Source organism: Octopus sinensis, linkage group LG1 (genome assembly GCF_006345805.1).
Source record: "Octopus sinensis linkage group LG1, ASM634580v1, whole genome shotgun sequence".
In the NCBI taxonomy this organism is placed as follows: domain Eukaryota; kingdom Metazoa; phylum Mollusca; class Cephalopoda; order Octopoda; family Octopodidae; genus Octopus; species Octopus sinensis.
This window is the reverse complement of record NC_042997.1, coordinates 117,492,727-117,520,226: the sequence shown is the minus strand read 5'-3', so window position 1 is coordinate 117,520,226 and position 27,500 is coordinate 117,492,727. Positions and strand designations below refer to the sequence as shown.

General features: G+C 37.7%; 1 protein-coding gene across 2 annotated transcripts in view; it reads left to right on the top strand.

Moving 5' to 3' along the window:
- Positions 1 to 27,500, top strand: part of LOC115212243 (sodium-dependent multivitamin transporter-like) — a 106,785-nt gene that overhangs the window by 54,123 nt on the left and 25,162 nt on the right. For both annotated transcript variants that reach the window (XM_029781083.2, XM_029781090.2), the window contains exons 4-9: positions 534 to 585; positions 2,545 to 2,612; positions 3,303 to 3,383; positions 18,983 to 19,053; positions 19,779 to 19,916; positions 21,555 to 21,690. In XM_029781083.2, coding sequence (XP_029636943.1) covers positions 534 to 585; positions 2,545 to 2,612; positions 3,303 to 3,383; positions 18,983 to 19,053; positions 19,779 to 19,916; positions 21,555 to 21,690 — 546 coding nt within the window. The remainder of the gene's footprint in view (positions 1 to 533; positions 586 to 2,544; positions 2,613 to 3,302; positions 3,384 to 18,982; positions 19,054 to 19,778; positions 19,917 to 21,554; positions 21,691 to 27,500) is intronic.

The window sequence follows — 27,500 nt, the reverse complement described above, 5'->3', positions numbered from 1 at the left end:
CTGCTTTCAGCTGACCAAAATGACGCTCGGGTTTCAGTTGCGCAAGATCCCCTTGATTGTGTCGATAACGATGAAAACTTTCTGAAAACTTTTCATAGGCATCTGAACCGATATCGCCAAGCTTTTAACAAAATTTGATGCAGATTCACTACCCATCTTTCTCTGTCATGGTCAATGCGACGGTCACACGCTACACACGTTGCTTCCAATCACTGCTGTAAACAGCGGAAGTAAGCTAGAACTTAGTGCGCATGCACAGCAGAGTTCAAGTTCGATCTTTGCCAAGCAGCTTCACTCTGTGTGCTTTAGCTTCATTACTATGGCCACAGTCCGGATACTTATTGATCAGACTACGTATGTCGATATTTATTTAACACATAAGTCGATGACAAATTCTCTTTGAGAGACAAAATATTGTTGCTAGTTCCGTTCAACGTTTATAAATACACGACAACTGTTATAACTCATTCATTTAAACAATTCCTCATGATAAACAATTCATATATGATGTTTGATGGAATCTAATTCCTCAGGTCTGGTATATGGGAATCATGCTTTATGGACCAGCTGTAGCACTGCAGGCTGGTAAGTACATTTTGCAATTATTTATCTATAATTATACTTATATAACATCTTTGTGTATAATTAACAAATCTGAAGCTATAGTTTGTTAACTCGAAGCTAACACCAATGTACAATCATATACATTCACTTTAAGACACTTTTATTTTACTACTAAAGTTGGTAAATATGATGAAGGTTCTCTTCTTCGCTGAAGAAGTCATAGTAATACAAAAACCTATCTGAAGTTGTTTCTCATATTTGTCCACATGTTTAAAACAATAGACCTTGTCTAATATTGTTTCTTTCTTCACTACATAAATTTGACTTTTAGGTTCTCTTATTGCATAATCATTTCCAGTTACTTGTTTAATAATCTCTGTACTGCAAATGTGGATACTTACTATTAACTAACGTTCCTCTTTGTTAAAGTCAGCGAGCTGGCACAATCATTAGCACGCCGGACAAAATGCTTCACTACATTTGTTTTCTGGCTTTAGATACTAAGTTCAAATTCCGCTGATGTGAACTTTATCTTTCATCCTTTCGGGATCAATAAAATAAGTAATACCTGAACACTGGGGTCGGAATAATCATCTAGCACCTGCTTCCGCCCCTTCTCCGTAAAAATTTGAGGCCTTGTGTCTATTGTAAAAATCGTTCTATTTTGCATAATTTTACAGTTTACTGTTTGTGCCAACTTTAAATTATTGTATTCAGTCAAAAGTTTTGTAATATTTTTGGCAACTTATTTGCTTTATTCGTCATGTTAGAACAAAAGAAGCCTAGTATTCAAAGTAGAGACCATTGTGTGGCACCGTCTGCAGCCACCATTCTGCCAGTTCTTTGATCCCATGATGATACCGGTTCTTGTCCTTCGAGGCGAAAAATTCCTTCACTGACGCTTCCACCTAGTCTTGATTGATGAAACGTTGTGGCACAGGAAGTGAGTTATGGATCGGAACAAGTAATAATCGGAGGGAGCTAGGTCTGAACTATATGCTGGTTGTGGTATCAGTTTGATTCCCTCAGTTTGATTTGCGTTGTCTTGCTGCAGAAGAACTCACATTTTGTCAACCAATGCCGGGTATTTTGACCGCACAATGGCATACATCTACTTCGACTGTCCGGAGTACAGGTTGGCATCGATAGTTCAATTAAACAGAATGAACTCAAAGTGAATTATTCCCTCATAATTCCACCAGACGCAGAGCATCTCCCTGTATTCAAAACGCCCGTGTTTGGCGACAGGTTCCGGAAGCTGGCCTTTGCTTGGCCATTGCTTATACACGTTAGAATTACCGAAAAATATCTCCCTTCGATTATTACTTGTTCCGATCCATAACTCACTTTCTGCGTTCACAGCGCTTTATCAATCAAGAGGAATTGGAAGCTTCAGTGAAGAAATTCTTCGCCTTGAAAGACAAGAACGGTACTTGTACTTGTAATTATGACGGCGTTCACCCAGGGCGGGTTGAGCCGGCTTCTTGTGTGTTCCTAATGGCATCACAAACCATGCCGGCCCACGCTCGACGGTCCTGTGCGAGGTCATTGGAGATAGCGAGCCATTCGCAGTTCCATCTGTGCAGACCGACCACCTGCGGACCTGAGAGTTCGGAGAGGTCCTTCTTTATCGTCGTTGCCCAGGTCTTCAGATGCCCGCCCGTGTGTTTGCACCAGCTGGGAAGTGGAGGTGGGAGGAGGACATCACGAATCAGCTCACCCTCTGGACGCCAGGCCGCATGACCGAACCCTCTTAAGCACCGTTGTAGAAGCACCGAAGGAAAGGGCCGGTATCATCATGGAATCAAAGAACTGGTAGAAATATGGCTCCAGACGGTGCCACACAACGGCCTTTACTTTGAACACTCGGCTGCTTTTCTTGTAATTTGACGAATAAAGCAATTATGATACGAATATACTGCAAGACTTTTGACTCAAAATATATATTTAAAAAAAATCCAAGTTTGTCTTTTTTTTCAGTGGCAGGTTTTAATATGTGGTATTCCATAAGTATTTTGGCAGTGTCGGCAATTTTATACACTGCAATTGTGAGTATTTACCATTATTTACTATTTACTTGCTATATCTTCGTTGATAAGTTAAGCAAGGCATTTGAAACCTTCTTATCAGTCATATAGGCGCAGGCATGGCTGTGTTGAAAAGACAACTGATTCACAACCGAGGTAGAACGAGTAACTCAAGTCATTTATAATTTAATTTTACCCTTACCCAAATTAACCTTATCTTAATTAAATTATTATTAATGACTTGAGATATTTGTTCTACCTTGGTTTTGATGTCCTTTTTTTCTAATATATATCTGCTAACTCAGAAGCCTACAACGGATCCCTAGCTCCGGCCTCAACTGTGAACTTGGAACCTAACGGATGAGCAATTATAGCTTTTACTCAGCGTACCTATTCATCTAGATCACCAGTGAACGAAACTCCTTATATCCTTTATACACACACACACACATATATATATATTGTATACATATATATTATATATAGATGTATGTATATATATATATGTATGTGTGTGTGTACTTGTGGCTAGTGGTGCGTGCATGTCTGCGTCAATACTGATATATTGTATTATGACATTGCCATTTAAAGTACTTTGGGAAACATAGCAGCAACATGTACGAGATTCTTATTCTGACATCTATGTTATGACATGTGAACTGATGTTCATGTATAATATTTGTATAATATTTGGCATTTAATCTTTTTCAGGGTGGCTTGAGAGCTGTTATCTGGACTGACGTGTTTCAAAGTTTTGTCATGTACTTCTGTTTGCTTGTTGCCATAATTAAAGTAAGTATACAGTTACTGATTTTTTTCAAGTATGTTTCGTCAAATAAATGTTCTCATCTCAGTATTAGTAAGTTGCTGTTTGCTCCTGCTTAACTCCTAAACGCATTCGTAATTGATATATACGTAAAGAATACAAACGCATGCGCATACACAAAACATGCACACACATATGCATATATATACTCTTTTACTCTTTTACTTGATTCAGTCATTTGACTGTGGCCATGCTGGAGCACCGCCTTTAGTCGAGCAAATCGACCCCAAGACTTATTCTTTGTAAACCTAGTACTTATTTTATCGGTCTCTTTTACCGAACCGCTAAGTTATGAGGATGTAAACACTCCAGCATCAGTTGTCAAGCGATGGTGGGGGAACAAACACAGACACACAAACATATACACACACACACACACTTATATATATACATATATTCGACGGGCTTCTTTCAGTTTCCGTCTACCAAATCTACTCACAAGGCTTTGGTCGGCCCGAGGCTATAGTAGAAGACACTTGCCCAAGGTGCCACGCTGTGGGACTGAACCCGAACCATGTGGTTCGTAAGCAAGCTACTTGCTACACAGTCACTCCTACGCTTACGTAGGAGTGGCTATACGCCTACGTACATATATATATATATATAAATTTATATGTGTGTATCTCTCTCTCTCCCTCCCTTTCTCTCCCTGTCTCACACTCACATACAAATGTATATCTAGTATATATAAATCAGTATGTGTGTGTAGAATGACTAACACATACTTTTCCACAATTCTCAACTGTTTTTTGCCAGACTTTATGCACACATTACTTATGCCATTGGATGGTCATTTACTATAACATTTTGCCCAGAGATCCTGCGTAAATGGACGCAATGGATATAGTTTTTTTTGTATATAGTCTTCCATACTTTTTTAACCTTTCTATAAAAGTGAAAGGATTCTATATATTTATTTCCGCTGTCCACCACCGATGGTGATTAAATTGAATAGGAACACTGGACGCATATATTTCCACAATTCTCAACCACTTTTCACAAACTTTATATATACATTACTTATGTCACAAGGATGGTCATGCACTAAGCATTTTGCCTAGAGCTTCCGCGTAAATGGACCTAAATGGACATAGTTTTTTTGTATGTAGGGCCTTCTATACTTTTTAAATCTTTTTATAAAAGTGAAGAGATTTTGTCTATTTATTTATTTCGACTGTCCACTTGCCACGGTGGTTAAATTGACTAGGAACACTGTACGTGATGAATATCCAATACCAAACAACTTTAATCTCTATATTTAAACTGCATTAAACTTTGGCAAGCTTACCTTTACCTATTCTGAGTTACTTGAAAGGTGATGTTCCCTTCCCTCTCTTCTATTTGTTGATACCTTTGTTTACATTCCAATGCGTTGTTTCACTTTAAGGATGCTTATTTACCCATCCGTTATAATATTTCGACTGTCGTCCATTGTTTCAAATACGTTTTGGTATTATCGTTCCAGCCTTTTTTAAACAATCACATATGATTCATCCCAAAGAATCAACCTTTAAATAAGAGTTTTGCCTCCACTAGCGAAAGCTATACGTGTCTTTCAGTTGGGGTATCTCCATATATACAAGACTCTCACTGAAACCACTTCTGGCTTCATATTGTTATGACAGTGCGACGATGTCCCTTTGAAGGTGTTTCTGTTTCAAGATGGTTTTGGGACTCTCATTCTTAATTCAGAAGCGCAATTTCTCATATACAGTAATCCCTCGACTATTGCGGGTATAACGTTCCAAACCTCACCCTTTTGATAGGTGAAAATACTCGAAGTAGAAACAATGCTGTACTTTTATTATTTGATTTGTTTCAGCCATTTGACTGCGGCCATGCTGCAGCACCGCCTTTATTCGAACAAATATACGTCAGGACTTATTCTTTGTAAGCCTAGTACTTATTCTATCGGTTTCTTTTGTCGAACTGCCAAGTTACGGGGACGTAAACACACCAACATCGGTTGTCAAGTGATGGTGGGGGGACAAATACAGACACACAAAGATATATATATATATATATATATATATATATATATATATATATATATATATATATATATATATATATATATATACATATATATATACGACAAGAGATAATTTTTGCCTCTTTTTATGGAGACAAAAGGGTTTATAAGACTGCAGAAAAGAAGTGCTCAAATGTAATTAAGACAGAGATAAAAAAAAAGGCATTGGTCAGGGAACAAACATCAAATTCGAGTCAACGACTTTCTACATAACACTACGCCTCCAAACATTTGATCATATATAATATTATCATGGCTTTTAACATATAAAGAATACATATATAAAAACACAGAAGGTAAAACATATATATACAAATAAAAATACAGATATTTAGAACGGCCTATCAAGAAGGTATATACAATCGGCTAAAAATTCTAAAGCGTGTCATGCGACTAAAAATCTAAATAAAATAAAATATCAATTAACTAAGAAGATTTTTTTTCTTGCTCTCCTCAAACAAAAAAATATATGTCAAAAAAGTTCATTTCATAAAAACCATGGTAGGCTGGAGTCCAGGAGCGTAAAAGAGTTCCACAATATATATATATATATATATATATATATATATGACGGGCTTCTTTCAGTTTCCGTCTACCAAATCCATTCACAAGGCTTTGGTCGGCCCGAGGTTATGGAAGAAGACACTTGGCCAAGGTGCCACGCAAACCATGTGGTTCGTAAGCAAGTTACTTACCATATAGCCACTCCTGCAACTGTATATTTTATTATTGTATGTTTTTTAAAATTATTTTTATAATTTGTATATATTTATATTATTATAAATACAGAATAACACCACGGAAAAATCGACGTAAGCTTAAATAATAAACCGCGATAGGTGACCGCGATAGGTGACCGCGATAGGTGAACCGCGATAGGGGAACCGCAATATGGTGAGGGATTACTGTATGTAACTATGTGAAAATTTTTATGTACGTATATGGTGTTCTGAGTTGCAAGGCTGATATTTGCTTGTGTTTAAATATAGTGTTGTAGCTAGGAAATTGGCTACAAATAAATTAGCTAATAATTTAGTGAAGACGTGTCGTGTGTTCGATCCCGGGTGACGCGCTGTGTCCTTGAGCAAGAGACTTTATTTCACGTTGCTCCAGTCCATTCAGCTGGCAAAAATGAGTTGCACCAGTAATTCAAAGGGCCAGCCCCGGCACATTTTGAGTCACATTGAATCTCCCTGAAACCTATCGCGTTTCACCTAACGCGGTTTATTATTTAAGCTTACGTCGATTTTTCCGTGGTGTTGTTTTGTATTTATAATAAAATAAATATAAAGAAATTATAAAAATAATTAAAAAAAACATACAATAATAAAATATACAGGCGCAGGAGTGGCTATGTGGTAAGTAACTTGCTTACGAACCACATGGTTTGCGTGGCACCTTGGCCAAGTGTCTTCTTCTATAGCCTCGGGCAGACCAAAGTCCTGTTAAATTCACAAGCAGGCTGTTCCGTTGATCGAATCAACTGGAACCCTCGTCGTCGTAACCGACGGAGTATCAGTTGTTAAACAAACTGTTTAAATATTCCAACATAATCATTTCTAAACTCGTCTATAGCGTGGCCATTCCTATTGTATCATATTGTTAAGCTAAGCATCTGGAGCTACTGGATTGAAGCTTTCTGAGGATGAAAAAGATAAACAACCCCAAGAGGTCGGCAACCTTAGCTCCGTCATGACTCCTGTTAAGGACGTCCAACTCTTTTAATTACTAGGTACCATCAAGATATAATAGGGACTTCTTAGCGACACTTATTTTTCTGATTGTCGCACACCAACTCTAATGAATTCTCCTCGCGGAATTTTGGGATTTTTGTAAAAAAATTAAAGAGATTGTTTTGTAAAAATAGGCTGTGTGGTAAGTAGCTTGCTAACCAACCACATGGTTCCGGGTTCAGTCCCACTGCGTGGCATCTTGGGCAAGTGTCTTCTGCTATAGCCCCGGGCCGACCAATGCCTTGTGAGTGGATTTGGTAGACGGAAACTGAAAGAAGCCTGTCGTATATATGTATATATATATATGTGTATGTGTTTGTGTGTGTGTGTGTGTGTTTGTCCCCCTAGCATTGCTTGACAACCGATGCTGGTGTGTTTACGTCCCCGTCACTTAGCGGTTCGGCAAAAAGAGACCGATAGAATAAGTACTGGGCTTACAAAGAATAAGTCCCGGGGTCGATTTGCTCGACTAAAGGCGGTGCTCCAGCATGGCCGCAGTCAAATGACTGAAACAAGTAAAAGAGTAAAAGAGTAAAAGAGAGTAAAAGAGAGGTGTCGAAATGTGTGATTTTACAAGATGGCTGTATTGAATATCGTGAACCCATTTTATTACAGCGGTAAGGCAGTTTCAAGTTGGTACTCGTTATTTTGCTGTTAACTGTGTCGTAAACACGCCGTTTATTCTTACTACGCGTGATTACAAAGTAGTTGTTATCAACTACTTATGAAGTAGCTGATTACAAGTAGAATACATTCAGACAGGCATATTTCTAAATAATAATAATAATGATGATGATGATGATGATGATGATGATGCTGATGATGATGATGATGATGATGATGATGATGATAATAATAATAATAATGATAATAATAATAATAATAATAATAATAATAATAATAATAATAATAATAGATGCAGTACCAGGCAGATGCTTTCATGGCTTCTGATCTTAACTGATTGGAAGTGTTATCATGTACATTGTTTTGTCTTGGTATAAAAGATGGGCTACAGCAAATATTCTGCTCAATACCACAGATTTGCTAGTCAGTTGTTTGACCTTAACCAGTTGTGCATGTCCCTTAGTGGCTGACGATATGTGCATCTCTGATCACGAGCAGAAGTAGTGGGGGAGCATCATAGCCATGTGTTGAGAGGGATTCTTTGGGGTTTAGAATAGTTCACCTCTGGAAACATGGGTGGTTCTTTCAACATCCTTAAACAACCCTTATTCAGGGACCGTTTGAGCGGGATGGGCTACTCAACCTGAAGAAAATTCTAACTGGGCCCCACCTGCAAGGTCATGTGCTGTTTATCTTGATATGAGATCACCATGTCGCGCACATATGGTTGTGATGCATGTGCCTGGTGTACCTTTATCAGACGGGCAGTCATGATGGGTATATTGGGCTTCGTATATTTTACCCCAGTGTCACTTTGATGGCATGAACTGCTCTCTCACTCAATAATAATAATAATAATAATGATGATGATGATGATGATAATAATAATAATGACAATAATAATAATAATAACAATAATAATGATAACAATAATAATAATAATAATGATAATAATAATAATAATGATAATAATAATAATAATAATAATGATGATGATGATGATGATGATGATGATGATGATGATGATGATGATAATAACAATAATAATAATAATAATAATGATGATGACGACGACGACGACAATGATGATGATGATGATGAATTTTTGGGGAGGGGTCCAGTCGATTAGATCTACCCCAGTACGCAAATGGTACTTAATTTATCGACCCCTGAAGGATGAAAGGCAAAGTCGACCTCGGCGGAATTTGAACTCAGAACGTAAAGACAGACGAAATACCTATTTCTTTATTACCCACAAGGGGCTGAACATAGAGGGGACAAACATGGACAGACATAGGTATTAAGTCGATTATATCGACCCCAGTGCTTAACTGGTACTTAATTTATCGACCCCGAAAGGATGAAAGGTAAAGTCGACCTCGGCGGAATTTGAACTCACAACGTAACGGCAGACGAAATACCGTTAAACATTTCGCCCGGCGTGTTAACGTTTCTGCCAACAAGCCGCCTTAATGGATGTATAATATTGTGTGTGTGTGCGCGCGCGCGCATGTATGTATTTGTGTATGTATGTGTGTGTGTGTGTGTGTGTTTATCGAGGAGGAAGGCGCGTTTGAGGTATCCGTGTGGTGTATCCCAAATTCTGTTTCTGAGACCAGCATAAGGCGGCCCTCCTTCGATGCTCCATCAACTCAAATACCTGGGAAACTAAAGCCAAGGACCAACCAAAGTGGTGGCTTGCCATCGTCGAGGGAACAGACTTGATGTTAATAGAGGCAGAGTTTTGACGCCGTAGATGCAAAGAGCGACTCGCAATTCCTCGTCCCCCACCAACTTTTCCCTGCGATCTATACCCCCATCTCTTCTGTACTATATATATATATATATATATGTGTGTGTGTGTGTGTGTGTGTGTGTGTGTGTGTGTGTGTGAGTGTGTGTGTATGTATGTGTGTGTGTATATATGTAAATATTTGTATGTGTATATATATATATATAACATACATACATACACACACACACACACACATATATATATATCTACTCTTTTACTCTTTTACTTGTTTCAGTCGTGTGACTGTGGCCATGCTGGAGCACCGCCTTTAGTCAGCAAATAGACCCTAGGACTTATTCTTTGTAAGCCTAGTACTTATTCTCTCGATCTTTTTTGCCGAACCGCTAAGTCACGGGGTATTAAACACACCAGCATCGGTTGTCAAGCAATGTTGGGGGGACAAACACAGATGCACAAATACATACACACACATACATATATCTCTTATTATAAAAGGCAGATTTTATCTGCCTCCCTTTGTCAGTTATAGAAATCTACAATATAGGATTTCTTCAATTACAATTTACCTAGCATTTTTAAGAGTAGAATGCATCGGGTTTTGTCAGGTCCAGTTTTTAAAATTTAAACTCCAATTAAGCAAAATTTACAGAAAACTCACATTCTGGTGTGTATGTCAAATGCTTTTCTTAGTCTGGTTTACAGCACACGCAAACGCACACACACAGTGTGCAACGAATAAAGTGAAACTAGATGTAATATTTGTTTCTGTCTATCACGCTGATAGATACATGAGTAAAATGTATGGCAAGCTAACAGATAAAAGTGAGTGAAATTGTTCTTGGAAGAGAGTAAATAGCGACAGAGTGATTTGAGGAAGATTAAACTGAAAGTATGAAACAGTGTTTATGTATAAACAGACGACACTTATATAAACCCTTTCGTTACCAAACCGCCCGAATTTACCTATTCATATTTAAATGAGAATATCAGAGTAAATCTCTTTAGTACATTCGTGAAAACACGTATTATACTTCGTAAACACTTCAAATACAGTTTTGTACAAAAATCGAAGTGTAATTTTAATTCCGTGAATTATGGGAGATTTTTTTTCCGAAATTTGTTCCTATTGTGTTTTCAAAATTTGTAATTCTGACAAAAAATGGATACGAATTTCATTATATCAAGCAGCGAGTCAGAATTCGAAGGATTTTCTACTGAAGACCTTCATAAATCTAACTCTATGACTGAAAAAAAAAGCATCTTTATATAAGAGTGAAGTTGTGTGTCTGTCTCCTACGCTTTAGATTCGTAACTACTCCCACATTTTGCGGTGCAGTTTAACCAAAAGCGGGTATCTTATAGTCGTGATTCATATCGAGCCCTTCTGGGTATTAGCGCGCGTCTACGATGAGTCTACGATGAGTCTACAATTTAAAAAAAATTTACCATCATATTTTTCCATTTTAATGCATTTTTTCGCTTTTATATAAGGGAAGTAACTCTCTAAAAATATCTACGATGTGTCAACGATTTAAAAAAAAAATTTACCTTAATTTTTTTTCAATTTTTAATGCATTTTTTTGCTATTTTTTGGCTATAACTCTCTAAAAATGCTTATATAGTTATTTCCCTTACAACCCGAGCAACGCCGGGCGATACTGCTAGTATACATATATACGACGGAGTTTTCACTTTCCGTCTACCAAATTTGGTCAGCCCGAGGCTATAGTAGAGGACACTTGCCCAAGATGCCACGTAGTGGGACTGAACCCGGAACTATGTGCTTCGTAAGCAAGCTACTTACCACACAGCCAATATATATATATATATATATCAGCAGTTATAAATTTCTGAGTGAGATGTAAACAGTAGCAGCACGGAATCGTGAAGTATATTTGCCGCCTAAATGCTACTGCTGTTTATAGCCCCAGGAAGACATCTCCTCGTCATGGACCGACCAAAGTGGTGGCATACCATCATCGATGGAGCAGACCCGATGTTAATAATAGACGTGAAGACGTTAAGAGGCAGAGATTAGACACCGATGACGCAAAGAGCGACTCGCAGTTCCTCGTCCCCCACCAACTCGTCTCCACGATCATTGCCCACAGCTCTTCTATACCATATATGTGTGTGTGTGTGTGTGTTTGTTTGTATATGTACATACGTACACACACATATATATGTATATATGCGTGTGCGTGTGCGTGCTGATACCTATAGATTATATTATAAACTAGCATTATGACCCGGCGTTGCCGGGTGATAATGCTAGTGCATGCATATACAGCTGTGTGCGTGCGCACATACACGCGAGTACTGTCCAAATCTCCGACCAATTACATACTGCTAGCTGGCATTCAATTGGCGTATCAAGTTTCGGGCATTTTGATTGGGTTTTGAATAGAAAATTCACATAAAGGTCACTTCTATTGATTTTTTAATGGCTTTGCGGGGCGACTGGAGAAATGTAAAGATGTGCACGACTACCCTTAGACGGTTTTGAATGACCATAGAAAGTGCGAGCCCTCTAACTGAAAAATTGTGGATTTGTATAAAGGACACACACGCAGACATTTTGCCGTTTATATATATAGAGATTATCATTATTCAGCCACTAGGTTCTTGATCTATTTATTTGCGTTTAGCACTTTAAAGCTCTTACCTATTATGTTCTATTTCTTATCACTGAATCTCTGTATCTCTATCTAGTTACCGTTGCCACGTGCTTAAGTGAATGAGTTGCCTACCAGTCGAGTGATAACGTATTAAACAGCGTTATGAGATGAATATTTAAGTGAAGTGCTCCCAAATGATGAAGTGAAAAAAAAAGTTATGTTTTAAATATTTTCAGCTCGTGGTTATCTATTGTTTGTCATTCATCATTAAAAGCGTTTTTGCTTTTAGAATTCATTGTGAAAAACGATTCTCGTTTAGGATAAAAGTGGGGAAGCCTATGTATCGAGTTCCATATTTGAGAGATGAAAAATTATGTACATTATTTACATTTGACGGATATTTGTCCTCATCTTTGTTGTTAACACAACGATTCAGCTGATATACTCTCGAGCCTTCTTCAGGTGTCTTGGGGAAATTTCGAATCTGGGTTCTCATTCCTAAGGTGTTTTTCGATGTTGTTGTTATTATTATTATTATTATTATTATTATTATTATTATTATTATTATTATTATTATTATTGTTGTTGTTGTTGTTATTATTGAGTGAGTGAGCAGTGCATGCCATCAAAGTGACACTGGGGTAAAATATACGAAGCCCAGTATACCCATCATGACTACCCGTTTGTTAAGGGTACACTAGGCACATGCATCACAACCATTTGTGTGCGACATGGTAATCTCATATCAAGATAAACAGCAAATGACCTTGCAGGTGGGGCCCAGTTAGAATTTTCTTCTGATCAAGTAACCCATCCCGCTCAAAAGGTCCCTGAATAAGGGTTGCTTAAGGAAGTTGAACGAAACACCCATGTTTCCAGAGGGGAATTATTCAAACCCCAAAGAATCCCTCTCAACACATGGCTATGATGCTCCCCCACTACTTCTGCTCGTGATCAGAGATGCATATATCGTCAACCACTAAGGGTCATGCTCATCTGGTTAAGGTGAAACAACTGACTAGCAAATCTGTGGTATTGAGCAGAATATTTGCTGTAGCCCATCTTTTATACCATGACAAAACAATGTACATCATAACACTTCCAATCAGTTAAGATCAGAAGCCACGAGAGCCACTGCCTGGTACTTGCATCAGGGTATTTTTTTATTATTATCATTACTACTACTACTACTACTACTACTACTACTACTACTACTACTACTACTACTACTACTACTACTACTACTACTATTATTATTATTATTATTATTCAGAATTTGGAGATTATATCAGGCGAAATGTTGTGTTAGCAACAAACAAGATGAGGACAAATATCCGTCAAATGTAAATAATGTAAACTATGTATCGAGGTCCCTAAGTGTTACCTTCCCAAAGATGTCTAGATTTAGCAGTGAAGGTGCGTGGTGGCTTAGTGGGTAGGGTGTTCGGCTCACGATCGTAAGATCATGAGTTCGATTTCCGGTGGTGTCCTGTTGCTCCAGTTCATTCAACTGGTCAAAATGAGTAGTAAGTGTAGTAAGCGTATTTCAAAGGGCCAGGCTCATTATTGACTCTCTTTGGGAACTACGCTAATGGTGCACGTCATGTGGCGTGCTTAGCCACTTGCACGTTAATTCTGCTTGCACTGGAACACTCATCGTCGTAACCGAGGGAGTACCAGCTTAGATCGAGCTTGTAAATATTTTTTTGCTGGTCATCTATTTATTCTGCTTATTGTATTGCTTTATTTTACTGACAATAAAAAGAAAACCAATTTGTGTTTTCATATCTTGCTTAAAAATATATAATTACATATTTTTAGAAAAGAATGTAATTGAATTTTCCCGTAAATAATTATTAGAATTTTCTGTAATGAAGCTTTATTAGATTACAATTAACTTAACAAAACTTTTAAATGAAAAAAAAAAAAGATAGAAAATATAAATAAATAATAAAAGGGTTCTGATTCGTGGCTTAGACACCACACTGACACAGGCTGCTCTCACACAGTCATGTTGTTATAAAACTGAAAAGCAAACCCCAAAACTGACAAACTATACAAAGGGGCAGAAGTGGCTGTGTAGTAAGTAGCTTGCTTACCAACCACATGGTTCCGGGTTCAGTCCCACTTCGTGGCACCTTCGGCAAGTCTCTTCTACTATAGCCTCCGGCCGACCAAAGCCTTGTTAGTGGGTTTGGTAGACGGAAACTGAAAGAAGTCTGTCATATATATATATATATATATATATATATATATATATATATGTATATGTTTGTCTATCTGTGTTTGTCCTCCAAGATTTGCTTTAGAGATCACCAAATCCATTTAAATCTATGTGGCATAATCCAAGACCACATGAAACTGATGAGAGTCTGTGTCGGCAACAGTTAATCCAAAAGAGGGGAAATTCCGCATTCCAAGCTCTTTCTCTTCAATAGAGCGAATCCAGGTTGTCGTCAACTGAGCAACAGCACACCTGTCTTACTTTATTTTGATGAAAGAAGATACTCCGAAGCGTTAAACTTTTCGCTGCTTACGTCAATGAAACTTATCGAGATTCTAAGGACTTTACATTATTTGATACATGCACTATATATATAATCCATTTAGTTGTGGGCTCAAATTACAGAAAAATTGTTACTTTTCCGTAAGAATCAATAACTGTGTTTAAATTCCTCTTTGGTATTAGATTTGGCAGCCAAAAAAACCATTCAAGTGTATTCTTCTAATATATTCCCAAGTCATTAGTTGTATTAGAAGTTCAGTTTCCCCGTGATAAAGTGATGAAAGAATCATAACAACAGCAAACAACAAACAAGCAAAAAACAACCAAACAACAAAACAACAACGGTAATTTAAGAAGTATATATTCAAAATATGTAATTTTATATATGTATGTAGATACACACACACACACACCACACACACACACACACACACACATGAATGTACACGTATATACACGCACATATATACAAACATGCATACATGCATGTATATGTATATGTGTGTGTGTGTATTCGAATAATCCAGTTTTCTTTGAGGAGCTTACAAAACAAAATAAACCAAACCACGCTGGTATATATATATATCTCATGTAACTTCCATTTTCTTTTCTCTCAGTTACTTTGCTCTTATTTACAAATATATGTACTTCTCTCATTTACAAACGATTCATCCCCAACTCTCCTTTTATACTAGAATCAATGTGTTTCTTGTCTCTCTCTCCCCCTCTCTCACTTTCTCCATATATATTTACTGACTTACTCTCTCACTGAAATCCTAGCGATACATACTCCTCTCTCTCTCTATCCTAGAATCAACGCGTATCTAGTCTCTCTCTCCCCCTCTCTCATTCCCTCCTCATATATATATATATATATATATATACACACACACACACACACACACACACACACATATATATATATATATATATATTATATATATATATATATATATATATATGTATATGTTTGTCTATCTGTGTTTGTCCTCCAAGATTTGCTTTAGAGATCACCAAATCCATTTAAATCTATGTGGCATAATCCAAGACCACATGAAACTGATGAGAGTCTGTGTCGGCAACAGTTAATCCAAAAGAGGGGAAATTCCGCATTCCAAGCTCTTTCTCTTCAATAGAGCGAATCCAGGTTGTCGTCAACTGAGCAACAGCACACCTGTCTTACTTTATTTTGATGAAAGAAGATACTCCGAAGCGTTAAACTTTTCGCTGCTTACGTCAATGAAACTTATCGAGATTCTAAGGACTTTACATTATTTGATACATGCACTATATATAATCCATTTAGTTGTGGGCTCAAATTACAGAAAAATTGTTACTTTTCCGTAAGAATCAATAACTGTGTTTAAATTCCTCTTTGGTATTAGATTTGGCAGCCAAAAAAACCATTCAAGTGTATTCTTCTAATATATTCCCAAGTCATTAGTTGTATTAGAAGTTCAGTTTCCCCGTGATAAAGTGATGAAAGAATCATAACAACAGCAAACAACAAACAAGCAAAAAACAACCAAACAACAAAACAACAACGGTAATTTAAGAAGTATATATTCAAAATATGTAATTTTATATATGTATGTAGATACACACACACCACACACACACACACACACACATGAATGTACACGTATATACACGCACATATATACAAACATGCATACATGCATGTATATGTATATGTGTGTGTGTGTATTCGAATAATCCAGTTTTCTTTGAGGAGCTTACAAAACAAAAATAAACCAAACCACGCTGGTATATATATATATCTCATGTAACTTCCATTTTCTTTTCTCTCAGTTACTTTGCTCTTATTTACAAATATATGTACTTCTCTCATTTACAAACGATTCATCCCCAACTCTCCTTTTATACTAGAATCAATGTGTTTCTTGTCTCTCTCTCCCCCCTCTCTCACTTTCTCCATATATATTTACTGACTTACTCTCTCACTGAAATCCTAGCGATACATACTCCTCTCTCTCTCTATCCTAGAATCAACGCGTATCTAGTCTCTCTCTCCCCCTCTCTCATTCCCTCCTCATATATATATATATAATATATATATACACCACACACACACACACACACACACACACATATATATATATATATATATATATATATATATATATATTTCTCTCTCTCCCCATCACTTTGCTCTTTTGTCAAAGACTTTTACCTCTCACTCAGACACTAGCGATACATCTTCCTATTCCTCCTCCTCCTCCTCCCCCTTCTCCCTCTCTGTACTAAAGGAAATGTGTATCTAGTCTCTTTCGCCCTGTCTCACTTTCTCCAATTATATATATCCTTTTTCCTCTCTCTCACTCCCACTTACTTCCCCTCCCCTATCTCCATCCACTCACATCTACAACCCAATCCCCTACCATTACTTGCCCATCCTCTCCTCTTTATACCTACCCTGCCCTTATCTCTGCTTCCCTCTCAATCTACTCTCTGCCCCAATTTTCCTGTTTATCCCCTCACATCTTCTGCGTCACCCCTTTGGTCTCTTCCCTCCCCAGCTTGTTTTCCCCTCATCCACCCAACATCTCACTCCCCTCCACGCATTCTCTCATCACACCTCTGCTCTCTCCATAATTGCACTCAAAAACTCACTGCACACACCACTACAACCACACACCACAAGGAAGATGACAAGAAACATGAAGTCTACAGAGATAGGATTGTTCTTACGTGCCTGGGAAATCGCAGAAGGCGATTTGATAAATAATTTGACTACAGCTGCCCTGAAGAGCAATGGTTTCTCCAGACCAGTGGCACAAATAGAGCGGAAGAAGAACGAGTTTCCTCCGATCTTATGCGCTCATACGGCCACACCCGGAGAAACTGGACATCTTTATCAAAAGTGGCGAAAAAAATAATGACACTGCCTGTGAGAAACCTCACACAGAAAGCAGTGGCAACATCGATGCGAAAGTTAAATCGCTGAACAAGGAAGAAAACGAGAAAAGTGCGAACAATCACAGTCCCAACACATCCCAAAGCAGTAATATAGAAGTAGAAAAAGAAGACACCAGACGAAAGCCAAGTGAAAGTGGTTATAAAACAAGTCGACTTCGGCGGAATTTGAATTCAGAACGTAGCGACAGACGAAATACCGCTAAGCATTTCGCCCGGTGCGCTAACGTCTCTGCCAGCTCGCCGCTTTTTCAGACCCTCTCAGAGAAAAAGGTTTATCTGCAAGTTCCACAAAAGCGGTGTCAGCAGGCATGGAGAGAGTGGGACAAACTGCCGCTTTGCGCACCCAACGCCGGAGCAAAATCCACCACTCACCCAACGAAGGAAACAACCACACTTAGAAGAATGTATATCCCAGCACAAACCTGCAGAAAAACGGTCAGACAGAAGTCATATGGAGATGCAGTACAAGCTGCAGCGGTTGAGCAAGAACATTTTTTAAAGTGTGACACAGGAAATAGTGCAACGGTTGTCATGGCTACAGACAAAACTGAACTATGTATCCTCGCACACAAGACCGCCACAATTGATAGACCCCGTTTGGTCACCACTGCTACCAAGCTACCCATCCTACCAACACCAACACCATTTCTACTGATGAATATAAGAGGCCTGCTGTGGAACAACAGCAAATGCAAAATTGTGCACCTGAGGAATCTTTCTGCTTGCAATCAAGCTAATATGCATTGCACTTACAGTAATACATCTATCTGCAGACATAAATGATGCGGTGATACATATGCCAATGTATGCTATCTTCCGTACAGGCAGAAGACAAAGAAGTCACGGTGGAGTTGAAATGTACGTCTGAGAAAATGTCACACCATTAAACCTGTTATCGAACTGAACTCAGTGTATGACACACTCATAGTACATCTAAAGCAACTTGATATAGTGATATGCACACTATATCGCCCACTTGATGCCTCAAATCGGTGCGTGACTTGGGGGTTCACATGAGCAATGATGCAACATGAGCACATGATGCACATGAGCAATGATGCAACATTCCATGTGCATATTACCACACAAATCTGTCTATCAAATCCACTCACAAGGCTTTGGTTGGCCCACGGCTATAGTAGAAGACACTTGCCCACGGTGCCACGGAACCATGTGGTTTGGAAGCAAGCTTCTTACCATACAGCCACATACATATACATACACTTACTCACACACAGAAGCAAGCACACACACGCACGTGCACATACTTTGACTGCAACGTTTATGTAAACAAATCGATTTTGGTTAACAACAGTTTTAAGATTTGAAACATCTTTTATATTTAAAATTTTGAAGGGAATCAACGAAGTAGGGAACCTGAATGATGTCTGGGAAATCTCAAGAGAAACCCAAAGACTAGACTTGGAGTAGGTATACGGAATTATTAAACTTTATCTGTCTATCTATCTATCTATCTATCTATCTATCTATCTATCTATCATCTATCTATCTATCTATCTATTATCTCTCTCTCAATCTATCTATCCGTCTGTCTGTCTGACTATCCTTCTGTCTGTCTGTCTGTCTGTCTGTCTCTCTCTCTCTACCTACATACCTGTCTGTCTGTCTGTCTATCTATCTATCTATCTATCTATCTATCTATCTATCTATCTATCTATCTATCTATCTATCTTTCTTTCTTTCTTTCTTTCTCTCTCTCTTTCTCTATCTGTCTATCTGTCTCTCTCTCTATCTACCTATCTACCTACCTACCTATCCATCTATCTCTATCTCTCTCTATCTACCTACTTACCTGTCTGTCTGTCTGTCTGTCTGTCTGTCTCTCTCTCTCTCTCTCTATCTTTCTTTCTCTCTCTGTCTATCTGTCTGTGTGTCTGTCTGACTGTCAGTATGTCTGTCTGTCTATCTATCTATCTATCTATCTATCTATCTATCTATCTATCTATCTTTCTTTCTTTCTTTCTTTCTTTCTTTCTTTCTTTCTTTCTTTCCATCTTTCTATGTATCTGTCTATATCCAGATATCAAGATATTTGCCTTAAAACCTTATGCAGCAGATTTGTGTCTATATGTTCACCTATGTGTTCATACCTATCTTCATTACATTTCCAATCTATTTTCTGTGTCTTAAGCTTTCGATTCGATCCCTTCACACGTCATACCGTCTTCAACTTGATGTTTGGCTACGTACTTTACGCATTTGGAACTGTATTTAACCAGTCATCATTTCAAAGAATTACTGTCGCTAAAACACCGAGAACAGCTGCATGGTAAGAGTTTTTTTTTATCTTTCTTTCTTAAATTCATTTTAAAGTCATTAACCTATTCCATAAAACCCATAAAATGTAAAAGAATTTAATCAAAGCCTTCGGAGTAAGAAAGTGTAGAATACGATGCTAGATAAATTCCATAACAGTGTTGATTATAATATATTAAATCAGGACTGAACTAATTCAGTATAGTTATAATGAAGGGCGTTCTCGCGATGTCCATCCTGTCTTTTTAAGGGATAATGTAAGATCCACATTACTTAATGGGCCTTTTACTTTAAAAAAGATGGTAAGGTACTATCAACTGACAAATAAATGAATTCTGTATTCTATTATTAATTCAAAGTAAGGAGAGAAACTTAGGGCAATAAGGTAAGGAGGTAGTAAGTACCAGTAAAATTAAAAAGAAACCCTCACTTTAGAAAATTACTATTTTAAAATCTTACATCGAGAGATATTCAGCAACAGTACTTTAGAGTAAAGATTTTTGCCAACATAACATGGCAGTCCTGGTTTAGGACAAATGTTGCTGTAATTTAGCCCCGGGAGGCATCGTCTCCAGCTGGCTATACGACACAATGTGTGTCCTTATATTTTCGAACAAGGAAATCTAGCACCCCCACTCAGCTCAAAACAGTATCGGAAATCGCGATACACAGATATTGTTTTGAGCTGAGTGGGGGTGCAAGATTCCCTTGTTCGAAAATATAAGGACTTACATCGTGTCGTATAGCCAGCTGGAGGCGATGTCTCCTGGGGCTAAATTACAGTAACATTCGTCCTAAACCAGGATTGCCATGTTATATTGGCAAAAATCTTTACTCTAAACCCTCACTTGTTGATAATTTTTCCTTTCGATTGAACACGTAAACTATACCCTCTCCACACATGTATTATATGTACCCTCCACACATGCACCAAAGCAGGCTTTGCCGCCCACTCTTGAAAACATAGAGCAAGTGACCCACAAGTACTCGAGCAAACTGAGTCCTTAACTGGTTCCCTTTGCCGAAAAGTTTGCAAAGCACCAGTAGGGTCCAAGAGACACATTCGTGTCCATAGAACATGATTACCGCTTTATTTTACTGAACCCTCCATTTGGCGTTCACAACGAGAGAATCCATCACACACACACACACACACACATACATACATACATATATACATATATATATATATGTATATATATATATTATATATATATATATATATATATATATATATATATATATATATATATATATATATATATATATAATCGTTATTATACTCGTTTTCTGAATCACTTTCCCTCACCCTAGACTCGCGCACGCCATCACTTGTAGACGCGATCACCGATTCACAAGCACTCGTAGACGGACTAGTAGATTTCTTTTAAAAAGCAAGTCTAAAGTTGTTTGCTTAGAAGAAACTTTCTCTCTCTCACTCTCTCTCTCTGTATATATATTTATTTATTTATTCTTTTATTCTTTTACTATATATATATATATATATATATACATCTTTGTGTGTGTGTGTGTGTGTGTGTGTGTGTGTGTGTGTGTGTGTGTGTATGTGTGTGTGTGTGTGCGTGTGTGTGTGTGTAAAAAAGAAAAACTTTTTAAAGATTTTAACCAAATTTTTTGTTCCTTTTTATAGGGTGCTAATGCTGGCTGGTCCTTTTTATGCTTTGACGACAGGGTTAGCTATTTTTCAGGGCTTGCTAGCTTTTGCTTATTTCAAGACAAAACGATGTGATCCGCTTGAAGCCGGGATTATTTCTAATCCGAATCAGGTGAAATTCTTTCTTCTCTCTCATTTTTTTTTCTTTTTGCACAACACTCTTCAACAATCTGTCTCTATGTGGTCAACCTGTTTGCAGGAAATTGCAGCCAAATCTCATCGATAGTTATAAGATATATTTGAAAAATGACTGGATGGTCATAGCTGGAACGTATTTGATGATAGGCTTAGTTGATCAGACCTATGGCCAAACAACTAGAACAACAACCTTCTCATAATTAAAAGGAAGCGAGCTAAGGGAAATAACTCAAATAAACCAAGTTGGATGAATCAGCGAGCTGGCAGAAATGTTAGGACGCCGGGCGAAATGCTCAGCGGTATTTCGTCTGCCGCTACGTTCTGAGTTCAAATTTCGCCGGGGTCGACTTTGCCTTTCATCCTTTCGGGGTCGATTAAATAAGTACCAGTTACGCACTGAGGTCGATATAATCGACTTAATCCGTTTGTCTGTCCTTGTTTGTCCTCTCTGTGTTTAGTCCCTTGTGGGTAGTAAAGAAATAGGTATTCCGTCTGATGCTACGTTCTGAGTTCAAATTCCGCCGAGGTCGACTTTGCCTTTCATCCTTTCGGGGTCAATTAAATAAGTACCATTTACGCACTGGGTCCATGTAATCGACTTACTCCGTTTGTCTGTCCTTGTTTGTCCCCTCTGTGTGTAGCCCCTTGTGTAAAGAAATAAGAAACGTTAGCACGCCGGGTGAAATGCTTCACGGGGCATTTCGTCTGTCTTTACGTTCTGAGTTCAAATTCCGCCGAGGTCGACTTTGCCTTTCATCCTTTCGGGGTCGATAAATTAAGTACCAGTGGCCCCACCCACAAAAAAGAAAAATTCGGGCCTTGTACCTAGAGTAGAGAAGAATATTTACTTCTCTCGATAATTTTTATAACGTGTAATTTTGACGCTATAAAAAAATATAAGGGTTACACTAAAGTAGGGACACACCACCCATAATCAATATCTATAAAGCTAAAATACGAAAAAGCTGTTTGATTTCTTGGTTATTTGTCTCATTTTGGGATGGCAGCGATTTAAGGGGCGGTAGATGGGGTCGGATTGGTGCCAAAATTTACACTGGGGGGTAAAATGGAGTGGGCAATGGTGTGAGGAGGATTGCAAGTCGCTCGGGGACTATCGTTTGGTTGCCATGGTGAGGATTATGGGAAAATGAGAAAAGAAAGAATGGAAGAAGAGAAAGAAGAAAAAGAAGATAAAGACGAAGAGAAAATAAAAAAAAGAAAAGGAAAAAGTGGAAGGCAAAAAGAACCAGGCAAAGAAGACGAACAAAAGAAGAAAGGGAAAAGGAGACAACACGCTCAAAACAACACCACCACCAAAACTCGAGCGAAGCACGGGTCAAAATAGCTAGTCTTTAATATTTTGAAATTTCATTTTTGAAGAGCATAATCGACACAAGCTTCTGAGAGTGCAAGTTACAAGCATCTTTCATTCAAACTCACAAAGATTTATGCATTCAAACACGTACAGTTTTAAACGGATACATGTACATACATATTTACAACTTCATGACCCATATATATATAATTAATTGGTTAATTAAATTCGAGGCATCATCTAGCACTTAACTTATCTACGACATTTCACAGATAAGCTCTAGAGAGTATTTAACACAAACAAAATCGGCATTTTGAAATCTTTATGAAATTAGTATCCATATTGACTTCACAAATTTATCATCAACCTTAGGTTTAAGTCCTAGGATCAATCAACATATAAGCTTCAATAACCTCTTCCAGTCTCTCCTCGATAAGTGTTAGTAAAAGAGTGATTTTAACTATTTTCCCTCTCTTTTCTTTTCTTTTTCTTTTCCTTCTCTTTTTCTTTTCCAAGAACTATATATTGTCTCTCCCGCCAACCAACGCCAGATACACACGCTTGTATATACTAGGCACAAGGACCGAAATTTGGGGGGAGGGGTTCAGTCAATTAGATCGACCCCAGTACGCAACTGGTAACTTAATTTATCGACCCCTAAAGGATGAAAGGCAAAGTCGACCTCGGCGGAATTTGAACTCAGAACGTAAAGACAGACGAATTATCGCTAAGCATGTCGCCCGGCGTGCTAACGTTTCTGCCAGCTCACCACCTGGAAGTAATGTCACCGGTTCAGGTCATTGAAACAGATGTGGTAGCTATCACCGAAATCAGAATTTCTGAAACATGAGACTTCAGATCTTGAAGATGCACTCAGAAAAGGCATTAAGACTGACGTTCTTGATACAACACTGACCCTCGATCATATTTTCAATGCGAAGCATGAAAACTACATTGATAGAGCTCCTTCGTACTTTAAAGCAGGCATTCTAAGACTGGAAAGAACAAAAGCTATTAGGTGGGACACATTTCGGTCTTTGGCGGCCCACGATGAGCGCGTATTACTTGATCTGGAGCAGACATGTACAACAACAACGGCATTTCGTTTGACTATTCAGGACGAGTGGCTGATCAGATTACCTACAGTGTTTTAGTATCTCCCTCAAAAGCCAACTACGAACTGTGTTGCGAAAGGCTGAAAACAGCCACTAAAATACGGATGAGGAAGCTATCCCTGAGGATTGGACAGAGGTAGAGAACGCCTACATTGGTTTCAGATTTTAGCTCAAGGCCAGCAATTTTGAGGGAGGTGGTAAGCCGACTAAATCGACACTAGTGCTCAACTGGAGCATATTTTACCGACACCAAAATGATGAAAGGTAAAGTATATATATATATATATATATATATATATATATATATATATAGGCGCAGGAGTGGCTGTGTGGTAAGTAGCTTGTTTACCAACCACATGGTTCCGGGTTCAGTCCCACTGCGTGGCACCTTGGGCAAGTGTCTTCTACTATAGCCTCGGGCCGACCAAAGCCTTGTGAGTGGATTTGGTAGACGGAAACTGAAAGAAGCCCGTCGTATATATGTATATATTATATATATATATTATATATATATATATATATATATATGCGTGTGTGTGTTTGTGTGTCTGTGTTTGTCCACCTAGCATTGCTTGACAACCGATGCTGGTGTGTTTGTGTCCCCGTTACCTAGCGGTTCGGCAAAAGAGACCGATAGAATAAGTACTGGGCTTACAAAAGAATAAGTCCGAGGGTCGAGTTGTTCGATTAAAGGCGGTGCTCCAGCATGACCGCAGTCAGATGACTGAAACAAGTAAAAGAGTAAAGAGTAAAGAGTATATATAAATTTCTTGTCGTTGCTACCATATGGAACTGTACGCTATATATGGAGTGTATGTCTGTGTGTTTATACATAGATATACACACATACACACACGTGTGTGTGTGTGTTGTAATAAGAAGCGCAGAAGACATAATTAGTATTTTTAAGCCTCTTATAGCTTAAGCGCGTTTCCCCCAGCCGATTAGTAATGTTGTGCAAGCAGATTGGACGCTTTTTCGGTATTAGTTGCCAAAAAGTACAATATCTTGTGTATTGTATGCCTCTATATACTCTAGTAATTTAGCCAAATTGATAAACTATTTAGGCTTACAAGCCCGCCCCTACTTTTCATACTATTCACCATGTTCATAATATATTCCGCTACGCGCTTATTCTTTTATTCTTTAACTTGTTTCAGTCATTTAGACTGCGTCCATGCTGGAGCACCGCTTTTAGTCGAGCAAATAGATCCCAGGACTTATTCTTTGTAAGCATAGTACTTATTCTATCGGTCTCTTTTGCCGAATCGCTGAGGTACGAGGACATAAACACACCAACATCGGTTGTCAAGCGATGGTGGGTGGACAAACACAGACGTACAAATACATACATACACACACACACACACACACACACACACGTATATAAACGAGGGGCTTCTTTCAGTTTCCGCCTACCAAATACACTCACAAGGCTTTGGCCGGCCCGAGGGTATAGTAGAATACACTTGCGCAAGGTGCCACGCAGTGGAACTGAACCCGGAACCATGTGGTTGGTAAGCAAGCTTCTTACCACACAGCCGCTCCTGCGCTTTATTGATAAAATAAATCTAGGTATGTACCTAATTGTTACTTTATTTGTTTATTTCATATCCACAGTATTATATACTTATGTTTTTTGTAAAATTTAAATTAGTTACTAGTAAATATACTTATTTATTTCAAATATATTAGTTGATAGGTGGGTTCATACATATATATTGGTCTATTTAATTCATAATATAGATGCACGATTCATAGGAATTATTTATTTTAACTATATCTATTTAAATTTATTAAATGTATATTTAACTTTATGAACGCAACTGAGTCCTCTTTCCTTCTTGTTGATTAATTTGCGTTTTGATTTAAGAATCTGGTAAATTACCACGACGCAAACTTCTCAGCTTTTTTCCCAATGCTCTAAGATTTTGCTTGGTTCATTATTTCCCACGTAAGTTTATAGTCTTTAATTGACCAAATTAGTTTACTTAGACTGGTGCTAGCCTCTTATTGTATATCCTTAAAATTTCTTTCCTGATTAGCTATCCTTCTTTCTATATAATTTTCCGTAGAACCTATATAGTAGTAATCCTGTCTCTCAGATATAAACGTACACCCATATATAACTCCTTTTACCCTGCAAAAATAATTTAATGGACATCGTTTTCCTTTAGCGCAATCGCAAGTTTTATTTTTGATAGTGCTCCTTGTTTCTTTGCTAATAATGTTGTGCTTGTAGTCTATGAATGGAGGCAATGCAAGCGGAAAATAGAGGAACATAATTAATAACCTTATTCGAAAATCAAGTACATACATATATTTTACTACATTTATAAAACGGAAATAATTTAATGGACATCGTTTTCCTTTAGCGCAATCGCAAGTTTTATTTTTGATAGTGCTCCTTGTTTCTTTGCTAATAATGTTGTGCTTGTAGTCTATGCCTTCAGAGTTATCCTCATTATATTTATTTTCTCTGTTTGGAGTCTTTACCATTAACCTAAGATTAATTACGTTAGTTTGTTTACTACTTTCGTTACTATCCTCTTTGTCAATGTTTTCTTTGCTTAACCCAATACTTTTTATTGTTTTTTCTTTTATAATTGTTGTTGCTACTGTTAGTATTTGTACTTATATCTATATTATCAATAATTATATTTATATTATCAATTTTGTAGTAAATATTATGCTTATTGCTTCTTCCTTTTATAGATAATATGTTCATATGTTTAGATGATAGCGAGGAGTCCCTTAGAGTTATTTCCCTTCCTTCGTTTATCGTGTAACTCACAATATCGCTGATTTGTTCGCCATTTTGGTCAGTTAATAATTCATTTTTCTTTTCCTTACTCCTATTATTGTAGAAATCATTTAATCTTTTAACATTTTGCGCAGCAATAATTTGTTTTTTGATATGCAAAAACCGGACCTCAATTTGTGTGAGTTTATTATTTTATGGGCTCTATTTTTTCCTGAAAAATGCTTAGAGGCGGCTTTGTAGAATAATTTCACTAAATTAGTGCTAATTTGCTTTGTGAAAAGTACTATGAACCATATTGTATTATTTTTAGAATGATTTTTATGAAGGTTTATGTCATTTGACCAAATGGGTGGAATATGGACGTAGAAGAATGTGTTATGGGCATACTGAATAGGATGAAATGTTGTGGCAGGCTTATAAACAGTTAATCGGTACTACCAAAAGAGTAGAATAGTGACATGACCTGAACTATGCTTATCCCTTGTTCAATAAGGTCGAAAAATCAAGTTTTAGCTATTTTTAGAACAGAATCAAAGACGCACATACTACAATTCAATCGAAATAAACTCTCCTTCCGTTAGGATGTAAAA